Here is a 16,951-nt window from a genome sequence, read left to right as displayed (position 1 = left end):
TCTGCTGCAGAAAGCGTAAGAAGCACAAATAATACATTTTTAAGTTATTACAGTAAGATTTGAGATGACCATTCCTCCCTATCACAATAGACTAACACAAAACCCACTCCTAGAGAACTCCAGCTTTTTTATTTTGTTTATGAATGTTCACATCACAGAACTCTAATTTTATTAGGCCCATTCACTGAACCACTGCAAAGCTGGTTAGTAAACAGCAAACTATCATCCAGTTAAGCAGACTTCCAAGGGAAGTAGCTGGAATTAGGAATTTCACTTAAATTACTTAAAGACAGAAAGCTGAAAAACAAAATAATACTTTTATGGCAAAATCTATTAAGAGCCATGCTGAAAGCAATTTTAGCCAAGAAGACTGTCCTCCATTTTCCCCTTAGGAGAACCTTTTAAATGACTAAAGCCTAAACCAGCCTAGAAAAAGTGAAATCAGAATTACTTACCAGTAAGTCCAACTTTCTTCCTGCACATGAAACAGCGATTCTTTTTCTGTTTGGGTTTGTCAAGCGACTTGTCTTGTTCTTCAGGTGTAGGCTCTGCACTCTCTGACACTGAAGCTAACATTAAAAAAGTTAATAAGAACAATGGTAAAAATAGCTGTTTGTCTACCCTTCCTGTGTTTAAGTCATACGATAATCTAAAGCCCATGTTTAAATTTAGGTTCTGGGCTTAGCCCTGTTGCTGCTGCTTCCACGTCTGAAGTGTCATGGACTCTCCGTGGTGGTACTGCAACTCCTTCCTTCTAGAACTTCAACCTGAGCAAAGAATTCACTGAATGCTCACACGAAGTTCACAGTACAAAAAAAGTCATAAAGAAACAGATAAAAAATTAGGTTGAAGAGCAAGATTCATCGCTGCCAGGTTTGACAGTACAGACAGCAAATAACACACACAGCCTGGTTCCTAAAATCTGCTTGTAAGCAGCACTGTAGTTATTAGGATTGAGGAAATTACTTCCTTTCAAATAATGAATCAACATCATTTTTGCTGAAAGCTGCAGTACTGAGGCCACACAAAAAGCAGTGTTTCACAACAATCTCTACCACTGTGACACTGCTGCTCTTGCACACCTGGAAAAAGCCTACACAGGGGCAAGTCACCACCTGGGGTGAGACACCATGAGCTCAACAAACACAGATTTAAAGGGAGGAATTACACTGTCCTGAAAGGCAGAAGCAAGTAGGTAAACACCTCATTTTAAAGACATTGTTGCTCAGACAGCTTTCAGTCTACATTAACATTCTTTTGCATCTGAAAGAGACAGGTTACAGGTTGTCTGGGAGAATATAAACAAGTAATGGTAGTATTTGCATGACCCAGGTAAAAATAGAAATTGGCTGGTTTTCCTCCACTATTTGCACATTCCTTACGTTATAAAACAGAAATAGAAACCAGAAAACCCAACTTCACTTCAAGCAGGGGTAAGAGCCAGTCTCTGCCTACCAGCCACTGCTAGATCACAGCAGGACAAGTCTCCACTGAGTAAGGTACATAGAAGCCAGGAGTAATTGCAGCAAAGAAAGAAATCAAGCTCCATCTGGAAGGAGTGCCAATGGAAGCAGAGGTAGAACCAATGCTGTAAAGAAAGGAATAGAACAGCAAGCCCAGACATTTGTCAGGGAAAAAGCTGCAGGCATCTCTGCTCAGCTGGACTCTTGTTAGGCAGAGACCGTCAGATGTTCTGTGCTAGTTCTATGCCAGGCAACTGCTCTTGTGCATGATGACCCTGGTGGGGTTTTTCCTGTGCTGCTATTCTGATGATTTTTTTTTTTTTTCTAATTTTTTTTTTTAAAGGAAAGGGCACTTTCCGCTTAAGCAATGTACTGAAGCACTGCAGTCAGTTCCAAGCAACATCAGTGGGCAGCAGAATACCTGACTACCAGCAAAGACTTTGCCTGAGTGGACAGCATATACCAAAGGTTAATCTAGGAAACCATACAGCCTGTAGGTGGCTGTTAAAGGGCACATTTCTGAGTGGACAGATGACATCCATAGACCTGCAAGATAAGAAAGATACTCCACAAGTAGTAAGGATTAAAAGATGTGAGATATGTACCAGAAGTTGTTAGACTTAGTCAAATAAATTCTTGTACTGTTATACACAGATACTGCAGTGTTTATTAATTCATTACGAGAGCTTTGTGCCATGAATTTGTATTTAGCTGCTAACACTCAAAAGTTTGCATTTCCTGTTGTAGCAAAATTCAGTTACCTCAGAATAAGTTTTACTAGAAGCCTCTGTAACTATTAGCCAAACCTAGGAAACACTGGCACTGTTCCCTGCATAACAAGGCTAATATACACATACTTGCATTTTCTTTGTACATATGGCTCTCACATTAAAAAGGTTTAAAAATATTTCAGGGCTGCTGCTTACTGTAAAATTGAGTGGGAAGATTCTTCTGCTTCTACCACAAGTCACTTCGTATCTACTGTAGTAACCAGAAATTTTAGATCTCCTTTTTTTTATTTTTTGCGTAGAAGCCAGGGATCTGACTCAAAATCCTCTATGATAATCATGAACATCCCACCCTCTAAGTCACCTTTAGATGACGAAGTGTCAGTGTTTGGTGCCCCATCTGTAAGTTATCTGTGATGAATACAATTGAAAAAAAGTCAGGTAAAGGCAATACCACCCTGTCTGGAGCTCACAGGAAACATGTTGCAGCCACTCCCAGCTGCTGTACTTTGTCTGGATTCCAGGATGCTGCTGCCTGCTTTGCTTGAACTCATTCCCTCCCTTCCCCCAGCCCCAGCTCTGCCTTTTAGCTAGAGAACAGAAGCACTGGCAGCACCAGAACAAGCTGCCAACTAACCAAAAAGGAATGAAGCCTGAGCACATACTCATTTTTCTAGAGCTGACAAGCTGGGCTGTCTGATATAAGTTCCCTGTTTTCCAGGGCACCTTCTTGGCTTATCAAAACAAGCAAAGCCTGGATTGCCTCCTAAACACAGAAGCTTTTGCTACCGATTTGCTTGTGCCAGCCCTGCTTGAACTTCAGTGTACCCAGACTGACCACATAAAGCACACTCTGATGCTTGCATCCCTGCAGGCACAACACAGAACTCTGTGCATCTGCTCCAAGACTCTGACACCTCATCTGTTCTCTCCTCTCTCCATACTCCAAATGCTTGACATTTATCAGCCCTGTATTATCAGAGCTTCTCAAAGAAAAACTCCTCATTCTCAGGGAAGAGTATTAGCAGCTACACTTACCTCTTAAGTACACCTGACCAGACCTAGGAAGAATACCCACTCCTCCAGAGGAATCAAACAGGAAGGTTTGCAGATCACTGCTTCCTGACATTTTGACAGAAAACCAAAGTAATCAGCTAAAATACAAAGTAATCAGCTCCAGTATTAGGAAGAGGCAAATTAAATAAAATCACACTTACTTACAGAATGTGGTTTTAAATCTTCCTTGTGAATGTTTCCTCTCTCCATGGAGCATTCATCCAGTAAATCAGGATATCCTACACTATTTTCTACACTTGTATCATAATCATACTTTACCTCTGAGTTTCTGGTACTGTCACAAAAATCTGAAGTAGATGCTATTATTTCAACAGCATTCACCTCAGGTTATCTCCATGAAAAAAATCTGTAGAAACTTAATTGGTTTAGTACCAATTTTTTAAAAACTAAGTCAGCAATAACTGAATTTTTTTTTAACTGTTTTACCTCAAAGGAATTACAGATGAGCACAAAAATCAGGTGACTTAATTGAAAAGCCATGCAAAACTTTTACCTGGCTAGTTAGCTACATCTTAGTTAGTATTTTGATTTTTCAAACTACTAGCTACACCATATCACACAACTGATTGCATTTTGCAATGCTAACATATGGAACTCTCCAATTTAGCAATGAGTCTGAAAAACAGCATGGCTGCTTTGGTGCACTGAAGTCTTCAGATCCAAAAAGGCTAAAAGCTCTCACCCATTAATATAATTTATACTTTTAGCCCTATGTCCTCGAGTTTTAAAAACCCCATAATACACATGGTAGACTGCTCCTCCCTTCCATGACAACCACTACTTAAAACTTCCCTGAATCCTTTAAACTCACCAGCTGTACAGAAGTGCAATGCCTCTTACCCTTGCAGGATAGCTGGGAGGCAGCCCCATTAATTACCTGGTCAGCAAGGAAGGTATCCCAGCTGGCCAATTCTGACAGGGCTATAGTATTGACCAAAAGGTTCAACATTCCATAAGGCAAAATAAGATGACTTGGAGATCCTCAAAGTAGAAGAAAGCTGTTGCAGAAGCTGGATTGTACCTTAATGCATTTCATTTTAGGCATCTTTAATGATTCACCCATGATATTTATGAACTTTAAATTTAAAAGTTTTATTAGCCATTACCTAGTGTCTGGGGTTTTTTCAGTGTTCAGTACCTACTAGCAGCATGACACAATCACTAAATGTCAAATTTAGACTTAACATATTCTATAGTTCTCCCCTATTTCTTCTGTGATGCATAAATGACAAACAAACCTGAACTGCTCTTTGGCATTTTTATCCCTTTGTGGTTTAGACTGCCTGCAAACAGCAAGCACTTTGTGCACAAAGCTCAGGTCCCATTTAACTATCTGCTTGAAAAAAATAATAATCTAAGAAAGCCTAACTATTCACCCAGTTTCCACTCACTGTTATTGTAGCCTAGTAAATTATATTAAACAGCAAGTTAAAGGGACCTCAACTACACACAACTGCAACAGACCAAGTTATTGGTCAAGTAGCAAGAAACACTTGGCTCCACAACTGAAATTCCAATGAAGCAAGATTTTTATCAGAATACTGAATAAATTATCAAAGCAGACATAGTTTCTTTTTTTCCTCCCCTACACTGAGAGAAGTAGCATTACAAGCTCTTCAGTCTGGGACCAACTCCCACAGTTCTGTGACTTTTTTTCTTCTTTTATGCTAGAAATCCAGACAATTTTAAATAACTTTGATTCACACACTTCCATTGCATTCTTCTTAGCAGCCTAAAATTCAAATTCTGAATAATATGGGGGTGCAGGGGAGAACTTTAAGCTGCACAATAATGACAATTCAATGAAATCCACTTAAGTCATTATAAGCTGCTTACTTTACAAAGTTACACATTCAAAGCAAATTACTTTAAAAGTAGAAAGACTATATTTCCTATGATTTTCAGTTAAGGGATAGCACAGAAGCAACTCTTCAGAAAATGAGGCTGACTCTACCACAGTGAGTTATAAATAGGGTTTGTAATTTAGAACTGCAATTACACAGTGGTGGTGTTCCTAGTTTAGAAGTCACTATGGTACAAAGAAAAGGACACAGCAGAGTACTCTAAACACCTGATAAAGGCTGATCCTTGAAATGAATACTGTGAAATGCAAACATGCTCCCAAAAATCAAAGCTTCTAGTTGAGAAACCTATGTTCTCACAGAGAAATTTAGCTGCAGAAGTGAAGTATGAGAAGTAGCAATAAATTTATTCAAATGGGTAAGAAGAGAGACATTCTTCTGAAATTTGCTGAGAATGTTTTTTTCACAGACGAGTCACCGTGCAGTACAAGTATCAAAGAGTAGTTCAAAATAAAGCTCTTCCCCTTCAGCCTCCCAATGAAAAGACAGTAGATGCTACAAACCCCAGAGTTTCAATGCAATGAATTAGGCAGAGCCTCATTCAGGCACTGAATGGAAGATGAGGCACCATGAGACTAACAGGAAGAAGAACCAAAGAAAAGCCATGGGAGTAGTAGGAAGATCAGCTTATAAAAGTTGCCTTTGTATTCTCTCATGTATACAACATCCATATCATCATAAACATGCAGTGCAACAACATTTATGTATCTGACTGAGGTGTTTTGCTTCTGTGGTTCCCAGGCAGGGCTGTACCTGCACAAGAGCTGGGTTTCAGCTGGCATGGAGCACATCCCAGGGTCCCCATCCTGCAGAACATCAATGAATAGTTCCAAACCTCCCTCTGCTGTGCAAATATACAGAACTTAAGAAGCATAACCCTTTTTCAGCACGTGCTCTTCTCCTGAGCCTGGGTAAGGCCAGACATCACTGACTGTTAGTAAGAGCATCCCTGATGTGCACTGTCAAAAACTGAAGCAACAAGAGCTCTCAGATCAAGAAAATAAACTAAGCAGCAGATATTAGAACATATGCCTAGAATATCTTTGTAAAAGTAAATCTCTTCCTAATAATTGTCATCTCAATGGCTAGTACCAAATGGTATTAGCACAAAAACCTTTTCTGAGTTTTACAGCTACTGCTTGTGTGACTGAGGAGGTGGCCTCACTCAGCCCTGTAGCTGAATAATGACTCTTCTAGTTCACCCTACAAAACGGGAGAGCTCAGGTTTAGAAAAGTATCTGAAAACCAGAACTTCAATACCAGAGGTACAATAAAAGAACTTGTATTTAGTATCTTTAAGTGGAATTACATGTTGCATCTGTGGAAAAACCTAACTTCTATGTTTCAGTGAGTCTACAGAAACATAACTCTACCAACTAAAGCCTTAGCTGTGTCAGCAGAAGTAAAGGCAGAATAGTTACTGACTTAACTTTAAATACCTTTTGTAACGTGTATGGATTACCAGCCTGAACAAATTTGGTATATTATCTGGAATTTTTGTATTTTCCTAAGAAATACTATTAAAAACTTTAGTTTTAAGCTCTGCATATACAAAGGAGAAAAAAAATCAAAGAAAAAAAAAAAAAAACAAAAAACTTACATTGTATCAGTAATAAGGATTTTAGGCTAATATAGTTAAAAATCACCTACTCAGCCATTTTCCTTCAAGCAACTAGAGTTTATGGTTTGGTCATTTTCTATTTGATAAACTGAATTTCAGTGGGTTAAAATATTAAATCACTACAGTTCATCCATGTTTCATGTTTATACAAGATATTAATACTTTCTTATTACAGCTGTATAATAACACCCCGTATCACAAGTATGTTCACAAAATTCTGTGATACTTGCTGCAAATGGCTACTCTGAGAAGTAACTTACTCAAATTTTACTTACATGAATAGTTGTGGCATAAAGACAGAACAATAAATTGATTTATAATGTGCACTTGTTACAGCAGACACTGAAATAACCAGTTACACACAGAAGTCTTCAGTTGAAGACTTGCCTTTTAAAAAAAGAGAAAGTCTATCCTTATTTTGCCTTCTCATTTCACAGAATATTTAGGTTTGAAAGTAAGTCATCTCCTGAACATGACTGTATTAAGAAGGGCCAAATTTTATAAAATATTATTCACAAGTTCTGTCTCTGAGAACCAGGCACCAACCTTGCAAATCTTCCGTCTCAGGTACTGTTTTGTCCAGGGCCGTACTTTCCGGTTGGGATGATGCTACAGATTCTGTTAGAAGTGACTGACTTGACACAGGGCTGGGGGGCAAGAAAAAAATTACTCTTATGAGGCATGTCCATGAGCATTCCTGAAAGAAATACACTACAGTGTGTCTTTGTGAAAGAGAACACCAAAACTTTACTCTCTGAAGTTGTTTTTGTAACCATTTAAAAAAACCAGGGTACCTCAGACTCCAATCTAGATTGATGAACAAGTTAAACATTTTTGCACTCATATTGAATGCAATACAGCAACTCAACTATAAAAAGAGAAACAAATAGTTTGGGGTAGCTTGGCATACTATCCTTCTACACAGAAGCAACAATGCAACATTCAATATGCAAGGACTTTGATAAAAAGTCAGCAAGATAATTGTAGAGGAGTTACTTTTGGTGTTCTAGTGATAAGAACAAGAAAATTGCAGCATGTCAATGTTTCCAGTAATAGAGCATCTGCAGCTGTACACAGAAACCCTTAGATTTTTGCTGTGTGAAGTGGTGCTGGAAAAACTTCCCAACTTTGTTAGCCATACCACTAAAATCACATAATGGCTGAAAACTCACAGATTAATAATCTGGACAGTTATAGGAGAGAGAATGGGTACCAGCAGTCACTTGCAGCCAAATTGCTCATCCAGCAGCTCTACTATGGAAGAAGGCAGAGGTGAAGTTCCAAGTGAGAGGTAACAATACCCCATCTGCCCAATTTGTTTCTCCCTTTCCACTTACAGGTTCCATCTACATCCAAGAAATTGGATTATCCAGCAGCCCATGAACCAGCAGAGCCCTACCAGTAGCCCATGACAAAACCACAACATTGGAGCCACAATTGTCATTGCCAATAACTGTGTGTAGGTCTTGAACTGCAGGTTTGGTCACCTACAAAAGGGCATTGTCAATTTACTAGACATTTCCTCAGAGTATCATAACTCTGAGGTATTATGAAAGAAAGTTGAATCCCTGATTTTATTTTGGAAAAAACAAGTGACATTGCTTTTTTTCAAGTACAAGTCTAAGAGCAACCACCCACTCATCTCTCTCTTACCCAATAACCAAGCTAGTGATCAAAAAGATACTTTTTTTTTTCCTTTCATGATACTGTAAAGGTCATGTGAGAAAACAAGCCCAAGGCATTGTAACTCATTCATCTCTGTGCATTGCCCTGGAAGAAATTCTCTATTTTTTACTCCAATTAGAAATCCTAGAACAGAAAGGTCAAATGTAGCATCAAGCCTGGCACCTAGAGCTCAGTTCATTTGCAGGATCCAAGCATGAGAGAGAACACCCCTATAAAAAGCCAAGGAGCAGAAAACACAGTCTGAACACAATCACCCTTCTGTACCTGAAGAAATCACCCTCAGTCTGTCTTTTGCTACTTAGTGACTTGTAAAAGTAGAGTTGGAATGAATATTACTGCAAGTTAGCTTTCAATAGTATAAAATAACTAACATTTTTCACTCAAAAAATTTCCAAAGCACTTAAGACCCCATTTGGTTGTCTCATGCTAAGCTGAAATACAGCCACTAAACATAAATAAATATTTATCTTTTACAAATGGAGAGCACTTAGTAAGTCTGAGTGATTTACAAGAGGACATTATATCTCCTTGAATAATCCAGAAAATTAGTTAAGATGACATCAGCTCAGTAGTACAACTTGTACTAAGAGTCATCTTTCCCCTGCTCTAGTATGCTATACGTTTCCCAAAGCAACTGTTTTGTGAACATATTATCAAACATTTATTTAGAAGAGCTCTAGTCATCAGCTTTCTGCCACCGAACAAAATCCTCAAATTTCTAAGAGTTCTCTTTTGGTAAAAGTACAACCAACTGCACATTGTGGAGTCAGAAGACCAGCCAGACAAATCTCTGTAGAACAGCATGAAGCTGGCAATGCTCCTATTTGAGGCTAAATTCTGAAAACAAATTTGCATTTGAATTTGAATGTAAGATGCAGCTAACAGATCAGCTACTGTTTACTGCGAGATCCCTTGCTTTAAAGTTAGCAGTTAAATGTAACAGCTCTTCCTAACTCAGGTCCTAGCATTCAATTATGCAGCACCAGTACACTTCATTTAACCATCTTGATACACATTTTTATGTAGAAACACAGAATAAGAGGCAGAAACAGCTTACCTTGGCTGCAGAGATGGAGTCGATGTAGAATCTAAAGTTGACTGAGTTTCCTGGGCACTGCCCTCTGTGCACTGCACCGGTAAGGACTCAGTTAGACTACTGACAGAGGCTGCTGCAAGTCAGACAGTGATGTAAAAGGTGTTACACTACTTCCTGGGATTACAAGTTATACAGTAACAATTATTCTTCAACCCTCATGACGTGGGGGTTTTTAAACTTTTATTGTTTTTTAATAATAGTTAGCAATAAAATAGTAAAAGTTATTTAAGTTTTAAAAGTCAAGTCAATATTAAAATTGAGAAGGGAAATCTTTAAGAGTGTGCCATGAGATTCCTTGCTGTCATTATTAAGCCAACCCAGAAGAGACATTTTAGAAGCTCCAGGGAAGCACTCCCTAACCCTCCTTCCTCTAGCAATGATGAAGTTGCAAGCACTGGGGTGAACAGAGCAGAAAAAGGGTTCATATTCTGACCATTTCCATTCAAGTTAATACCGTAAGATGCTCAAATAAAATGGTTTGCACTCATGCTCTTGGGACTTCTAGTATTTGGACACTATCAGGAAGCAAGTTTCTGTCTACTGTGCCCCCGAGTGGTGCAAACAGAGGTACGTTAGCATTACTTACCAGGAGGACTAATTCTACCATTACTGTTCTGCCTTTGAAGATGTTCTTTGTAGCAGACTGAACACATGCCATTTGTACGAGGGTTCCCATAAAATCCACAGCCAGTGGAACAAAGCATAGGCACTTGGCTCCTGTTAGTTTCTTGAGCCATTCTCCCTTCTTCTACAAACCTGAAATTGATACAGACAAGCCAATATTTAGAGGCCTGAGAATTTCACAGTTGACATTTGAGAATCTGGACTTCTCCTACAGCTCAGCAAAGAGATGTTCTAGAAGAGATGCCTTGTGGGAAACTCAATGCCCTTTTCCTTAAAAGCAAAAAACCAGAATAAACCAAAACCAACTATAGTCTGGCCAGTAATACAAATACAGCCATATATATGCTTTGCATGACCCATACACACAAACTCTTCTAGCCCCGCTATTTCATGGCTGATATAAAGCCTACAAAGAAAAGTAATTTTAGAAAATACTGGGAATACTACTGCTTCTAGCAGCATGTTAAAGGGAGACAGGACAGGGGGACACATACATTTAACTGTCCTTGAAACTTGAACACCTGATACTGTGAATGAGAACTCTACAATGAAATAGAAGCATGCTGATTATTATTTACTGAGTAATAACTGTAATTAAAAATAGTCACATGAATTCAAAAGTTACTATTTAAACAATGAAGTGAGTATTAGTGGAGGACAACACAACTACTTACCACAAAACCCTTATGATTTTTCACATACAAAAAGAAAAACACCCTTTCAGTCAACAGGTGTAGGTAAACACATGTGCTATATATCAGTTTTGTGTGAAACTATACTAAAAAAGAGAAATAAGAGATCACTATCAAGGCAATTCATTTAACATCCATAGATTGAGTTTTCACAAACACTACACCGTTTATATTTCTGTGCCTGTCTTGTAAAAAATCTGTAAGCCTTCTTAAAACAAGAAAATTACAACAAATGACAATTTTCAATGATGTTCTGAGCTTCCTAACTCTTCTCAAAGGGTCTAACTTGTAAATCAGTTACTGTCACAGAGATAAAATTAATTTTCCCTATTTTGCCATACTCTGTAAATAGATTCTTGGCCTTTGTGTCAGTTTTAAAAGAAATAAAAAGCTTCTCCTTATGAAACTAAGTATTTCAAGGTATTTGAGATAAAAATTACAATAATTCTAATTGCTGCAAGTCAAACCAAAGATAAGCAATATTACTGAAAAATATAAAAACATCTTTCAAGTATCATCAGTATGTATTTCAAAAGCAAAGAAAATCGAGAGGGGAATGAGTTTCTTGATTTTTTAATACCTCATCAACTGCCAAGTTATAAAACTAGATTAAACCACAGTAAGAAGTGCACCAGGGTACAAAGATTTCCTTTTACATAAGGTGTATTTGAAGCCAAATACAGGCAAATTTCCCATTTTTTTGCTTTTGACAAATCTTCATCATCTCTCACAACCACACCCATTATATTTTGGTTTTATTTCCCCTGATAATGAAATGACATCAAAAGGAATCCTCAGAGTCCCAAAGCTAACAGCAACACAAAAGACTGTCAGGCCCTATGAAGAGAGGCTGAGGAAGCTGGGGCTGTTCAGCCTGGAGAAGAGGAGGCTCAGAGGAGACCTCATCACTCTCTACAACTCCCTGAAAGGAGGTTGGAGCCAAGTGGGAGTTGGTCTCTTTTCCAAGACGACTTTCAACAAGACAAGAGGACACAGTCTTAAGTTGTGCCAGGGGAGATTTAGGTTAGATATTAGAAAGAATTTATTTACGGAGAGGGTGATCAGGCAATGGAATGGACTGCCCGGTGAGGTGGTGGATTCTCCATCCCTGGAGACATTTAAGAAGAGACTGGATGTGGCACTCAGTGCCATGGTCTAGCAACCGCAGCGGTGGGTCAAGGGTTGGACTTGATGATCTCTGAGGTCCCTTCCAACCCGGCTAATTCTATGATTCTATGATTCTCTTCGCAGCAATGAGGTACCCAATTCCAAGGATGAGAAAGTATTCAAGAAAGACAAGGAAAACACATAGGCAGGAAGATACATTAAAAAAAAAAAAAAAAATCTCACAGTACTTTGTTCAGGTTCAACCTGCAACTAAGCTTATTTCAGCCTACTGCACTTCCCCACCCCAATATTGAAGCATTTGCTTTTACATACAAAGCCCCCATTCACCTCACTGAACAGCTAAATTTGCTTTTGCTGAAGTACTGCACTTGTAACTGAAAGAGCACTTTGATTCCTGCCTTTCTCCAGGCAGCCCTTCAGAATGAAACTGCAAGCAGGGTGTGTGGGAACTCAATTCTTATGGTGGGCTCAACATCCAGCAAAGCCATTTCAGGAGAGTGTAAGTGAACACGAGTTTTCTGTGCTTTGGTAACTCAATGCCAATTTCAAGATGGGAACTTATGCAAGTCTGTCTTGGCATAGAATGTTTAAAATTGAAAGATTAATTAAAAAACCACTTTGGACAGGCTACTTCAAGGGCCAGTAGAGATTCAATTTCACAATACAAGTACTAATCCTTTTTAATTTTAGACACCAACATATTAGAAGAACCCTATCACACTAACTTCCAAAATTTACCACGATTGCCCTTCTGTTCAACAATTAAGATTCAAGGGGCACACAAGAGCCCAGTGACTGCAACAGTTTTTTGCTAATTTTCTTATTCTCCAATGCAACATTTGCTGAAGGGATGAGGTGCTAATGCAATCACAGCATAACAATTTCTAACACAGATGTAAAAAAAAAAAAAAAAAAAGGCTGCTCCCATTCAATAAACAAATTGTGAAAGGTGCACAAAGATGCCCAGAAGAAAAACAAGAAAAGCTGGACTGAGTTCCAGCTAAGCCAGTTCCTGAGTTCATTAACCAGTGGGTCCTGCCACCATCCAAAGCACAAGCCACTGGCATGAGGCTCCAGAGCACTTAAATCTCCAAGGGGAAGTGCCAGGGATTCTTCCCAAGAGTTTTAATAAAAGCCACAGGAAGTGGAAGAACCCTCATTGATTGCTAATATTTGGCGTATAAAATGGAGAAGAGATAGGATCGAGCTGATGCAATGTTAGGAAGTCAAATGAGAAAGAAGCTGAACCAATACAAGAGCTCTCTGCATTCAGAAGAGAAAAATCATTTACACTTTCCCCTCCTCCCCCCCCCAGCTCCAGTGCTCAGCTGTACCCTCACTGACCCCATCAGTGCCCTGAGATAGCAAAAAGAAACCCACCAGGAAAGAAAAAAACAAGGGCTATCACCAACACAGAAAGTTTTCTGAAAGTTCAGTGAGCTCAATCAGTTCATTGAAGGGGGGGGAGGGAGCAGGAATAAAAATACACCATAAAGAGGAAAATCTCTGGAAGTTATGCGAGAGAGGACACGTGCCACGTCACAACACACGAGACCACCTGTTTTAGCAGTCTGTAAGCTCCTAGATGAGATGGCTGAACTGATCTATCTGAGCTCTGAAGCCACAGAATGTCAAACCAGTATTATGAGCTCTTGCCTCAGATTCTCACTATCTCTCCCCATGCTGTTCCCCCCGTCCCAGTGCTCATATATATTAAAATGAATCAAGAAAGTGATCAAAATTTGCCAATTAGTTTTAACAGACTGGCTTCCAAGCTTGTGTTTGTCATGAGTGCTGTTTGGGCAGGAGGGAAGGGCTAGCTGAAGACACATGTGGAACCACCTGCTTCTGCAGCACAGCAGGCTTAAAGCATTAGGAGAACCACTAGCAAAAAACAGGCATTGAAAATACAAGAGAATGGAGATCCAAGTAGTGGTGGTTCCTGCCAGCCCACTTCAGAAATGCCTCTCCTGTACACATCCACCACTGTAGTGTGACAAAGTCCAAGATGACACAGCACTGTGCCTCAGGGACATTTCTTCCTCACCACTGCATGGTTGGAGTCACACATCCACAAGCAGAGCAACCCAACTCTGTCCGCATCTCTGCAAACATCAACAGCAATAGATCATTGAACAGATGTTTTGGGGGGAGGGAATACCTCTCCTCACCCTGCTTCCTGGCTCAGTTCCAGATGATTTTTGTTTCAAAACTGTCCATAATTCCTCATGCAGGAAGAGCCATAACACTGTCAAGCCCAACCATCACATAAGCCAATAATGGTGGCCTGTCACTGAAATTGCACCCTTGAAAGTACTGTGAAAGGGGTGAGCCTGCTCCTGCAGCACCAGCCCCTGCTGAGCATCCCCCACCCTTGCCCTGAGTCAGATCAGCTCATCTATTTGACAGAAAAAAACAGGAATATTTGTTCTGGTGGTTCAGAGAGCTTGCTGATCTGACAGAAGATCAACACTAGAGAACCGGCATAGAGTGCAAATGAGTGACAAGGCTACAACAAGGACAACCCTTTTTAGGGGCAGTCAGCTCTTGCTGAGCACCAAGCCTACTGTGAAATATATCCCAAGGGCATACCCTAGCCATAGCTTCCAAACTGGTCTCCTACCCTGGCTTCAGTCCCAAACTTGAAACAGCTTCATAGCTGAAGTGACTGCAAGGTCTTGGGACCAACGTGGCTGCATGTGTGTCCTGCTCCGTTTAAGGTGTCAAAAAACAAACATGGAGCTTGCAAAGCTGCTGGAAATGCCTCTGGGCTCTGCCTGTTCCCCTCGAGCTGTGCTTTCAGTGTTCACAGGGTCATCCTGCTACTCTGAATGCAGAATTGATTCATCTTAAAGACAAAAAACCAACCAAACTCTTTACAATATTTTAAGCATGTTCCCTGCTTTGCTTTACAGTTTAGTTGTATAACCAGTTGTACGAGCACTAATGAGAAGGAAGTGTACTAAAGGGAAGGGCAAGAACCTTGAACAACCCCTCAACTCAATAATCTTCAATGAAGTGGATCACCTCTTTTTTATATTAGCTAAAAATTGCTAACCTTATGCCAAAATTACCTCTGATCATTTTTTTTAAAATATTTAGTCACGAGAAGCATAATTGCACACAGATCTGCAGGCTAAGTCCTCCTTTTCCTACAAATTTGGTGCTGAAACTACTCATTCCTGTTACTCCTGCCAAACACAACTTTATGCATCCATAAGGCCTGCTTACTACTGCTGCTGTTACAGGTCCTACCATTCATTCCCCCCTCACCAGTGTACATGCTCAGAGAAAATACTATTCTCTGTACCAAGCAAAAACCACCATAAGTCACATAAAGGACACTCCCAATTTTAAAATGTACAGAGATGAAGCTATAGAAACACCAAAGCAAGAGAAAGCTTTTGGACACCAGGTTCTCTAGGAAAAGAGCTTCTTTTCTCATTACTCTGCAAATAAAGTGCCCTTCCCCACAGAGACACTGTAATACAGGTCTTTTTCCCTTCCCTCCTTCTTTTCCTTTTAATTAAAATGTTTACATGCTACTAGTTCCAAATAACTGATACCCTAGCTTTATAGGCTTCAAATGTTAATCAGTAACATCAGAGAGAGCAGCATTTAGCAGGATTAAACACACAAGGTTTAGGACTAATCTTCCCCTCCTCCCCCTCTCAACAAGAAGTCCCACAGAGGCGAGCCTTCTCTTCATGGCTTCCCCAAAGAAAATGCCTCCTGAATTCTAAATTGTCCTCATACTTCAAGTTGTGGTAGGGAAGGCAAGCAGATCCTCACATCCCCTACCCCAGTTGAAGCACAGACCTGTGTTCTGCAAACACTCCTAAAAATTCCTGACTGTTATGGGAAGGATCCCTCCCAAATGCAAATGCTGAAGCAGAAGAGACCACCCAAACAGCATTCTGGCTTCAGCTGCAGTACCGTATCAGAGCCAGTTTGAACCATGGTTTCTGGTCAAAGCTGGTACCAGCTTTGAAAATGCTTCTCAAAAAGCAAGCAGAGCATTTAGTGTAAGCTATTCTCTTCACTGTCAAAGATCAACACAGAGAGATTTCAGCTGACACTCATCTCAAAGGATGAATCCAATTTTTAATAAGTGATTAAAATAGTCCCTCCTTTATCATACCTTTAAAACTAAGCAAGTCAGCACTGATTTAAGGAGCAGCAGTACTAATGGTCTCATTAGGTCTTCCCTTTGTGCTAATGAAGAAAGGAAGAAACTGCAAAAATAGTGACTTCTGCTGCTTAAGCATATAAAGCTTCATCCCAGGTACACATAAAAGCAAAGTATGAAGCTGTGTGGATGAAAATACATTTCATTTTAGAGCATGTACTGGTAGAGATATCTGATACCACCTCTATCAATGTGTTCCTCTACAGGCTTATCAAAACAAATGGCAAATAAAAGCTGAAGATTAGAGCTCTGCTGAATGCTGCTGCAGACAGTACCAAAGCACTGGCTATGTGTGAGGATGCTGCAGAGCAGATTTTGCTGAGACACAGCTGCTCAGGTGTCCTGCTGGAGGCAGGACCCTACTCAGGATATAAAGCACTGGACTCACAAATTAATAGCAAGTTTCAGAACTTGTTTTCTTTTTATTCTCTTGTTCTCTCTCAAAAGGCCCCAATTTACAGTCACTGAGTAGTCATTTGTAGCTGCTTTAAGGCATTTCCATGTCCCAGCAACTTGCTATGGAGCCAAGAAGAACTGGCAGATTTGAAAGGGGGCCTCAGTTCAGCCCAGCATGCTGGTTGCAGTCAGACATGTCATTTCATCTACAGCTCACCCTGGCTAAAACACTACAGATGGTTCAGATTTGCCAGCATAGCTACATGTGTAGTTACACTCTGACCCAGTTTCATCAGAATGCTTTGAGTTAAAAGAAGTGAATATGGTTAAGGACCAACTATGCAAGCAGATCTGTAAGGCCAGTGACCTCTTTGTTCCTGTAGCAGCAG

General features: G+C 39.8%; 1 protein-coding gene across 5 annotated transcripts in view; it reads right to left on the bottom strand.

The window, feature by feature from the left end:
* ZFAND6 (zinc finger AN1-type containing 6) overlaps positions 1-16,951 on the bottom strand; it is a 37,311-nt gene that overhangs the window by 1,119 nt on the left and 19,241 nt on the right. For 3 of the 5 annotated variants that reach the window (XM_071754350.1, XM_071754354.1, XM_071754351.1), the window contains exons 3-6: positions 10,120-10,289; positions 9,495-9,606; positions 7,298-7,398; positions 456-569 (exon numbers count right to left, since the gene is read on the bottom strand). In XM_071754350.1, the coding sequence (XP_071610451.1) occupies positions 456-569; positions 7,298-7,398; positions 9,495-9,606; positions 10,120-10,270 (478 nt within the window). In that variant the 5' untranslated portion in view covers positions 10,271-10,289. The remainder of the gene's footprint in view (positions 1-455; positions 570-7,297; positions 7,399-9,494; positions 9,607-10,119; positions 10,290-16,951) is intronic. The other 2 variants (XM_071754352.1, XM_071754353.1) reach the window with 1 other exon arrangement.

This window comes from Heliangelus exortis, chromosome 11 (assembly GCF_036169615.1).
Source record: "Heliangelus exortis chromosome 11, bHelExo1.hap1, whole genome shotgun sequence".
NCBI classification, from domain to species: Eukaryota; Metazoa; Chordata; class Aves; order Apodiformes; family Trochilidae; genus Heliangelus; species Heliangelus exortis.
Note: the sequence above shows the minus strand (reverse complement) of the source record. Positions and strands in the feature narration are given on the sequence as shown.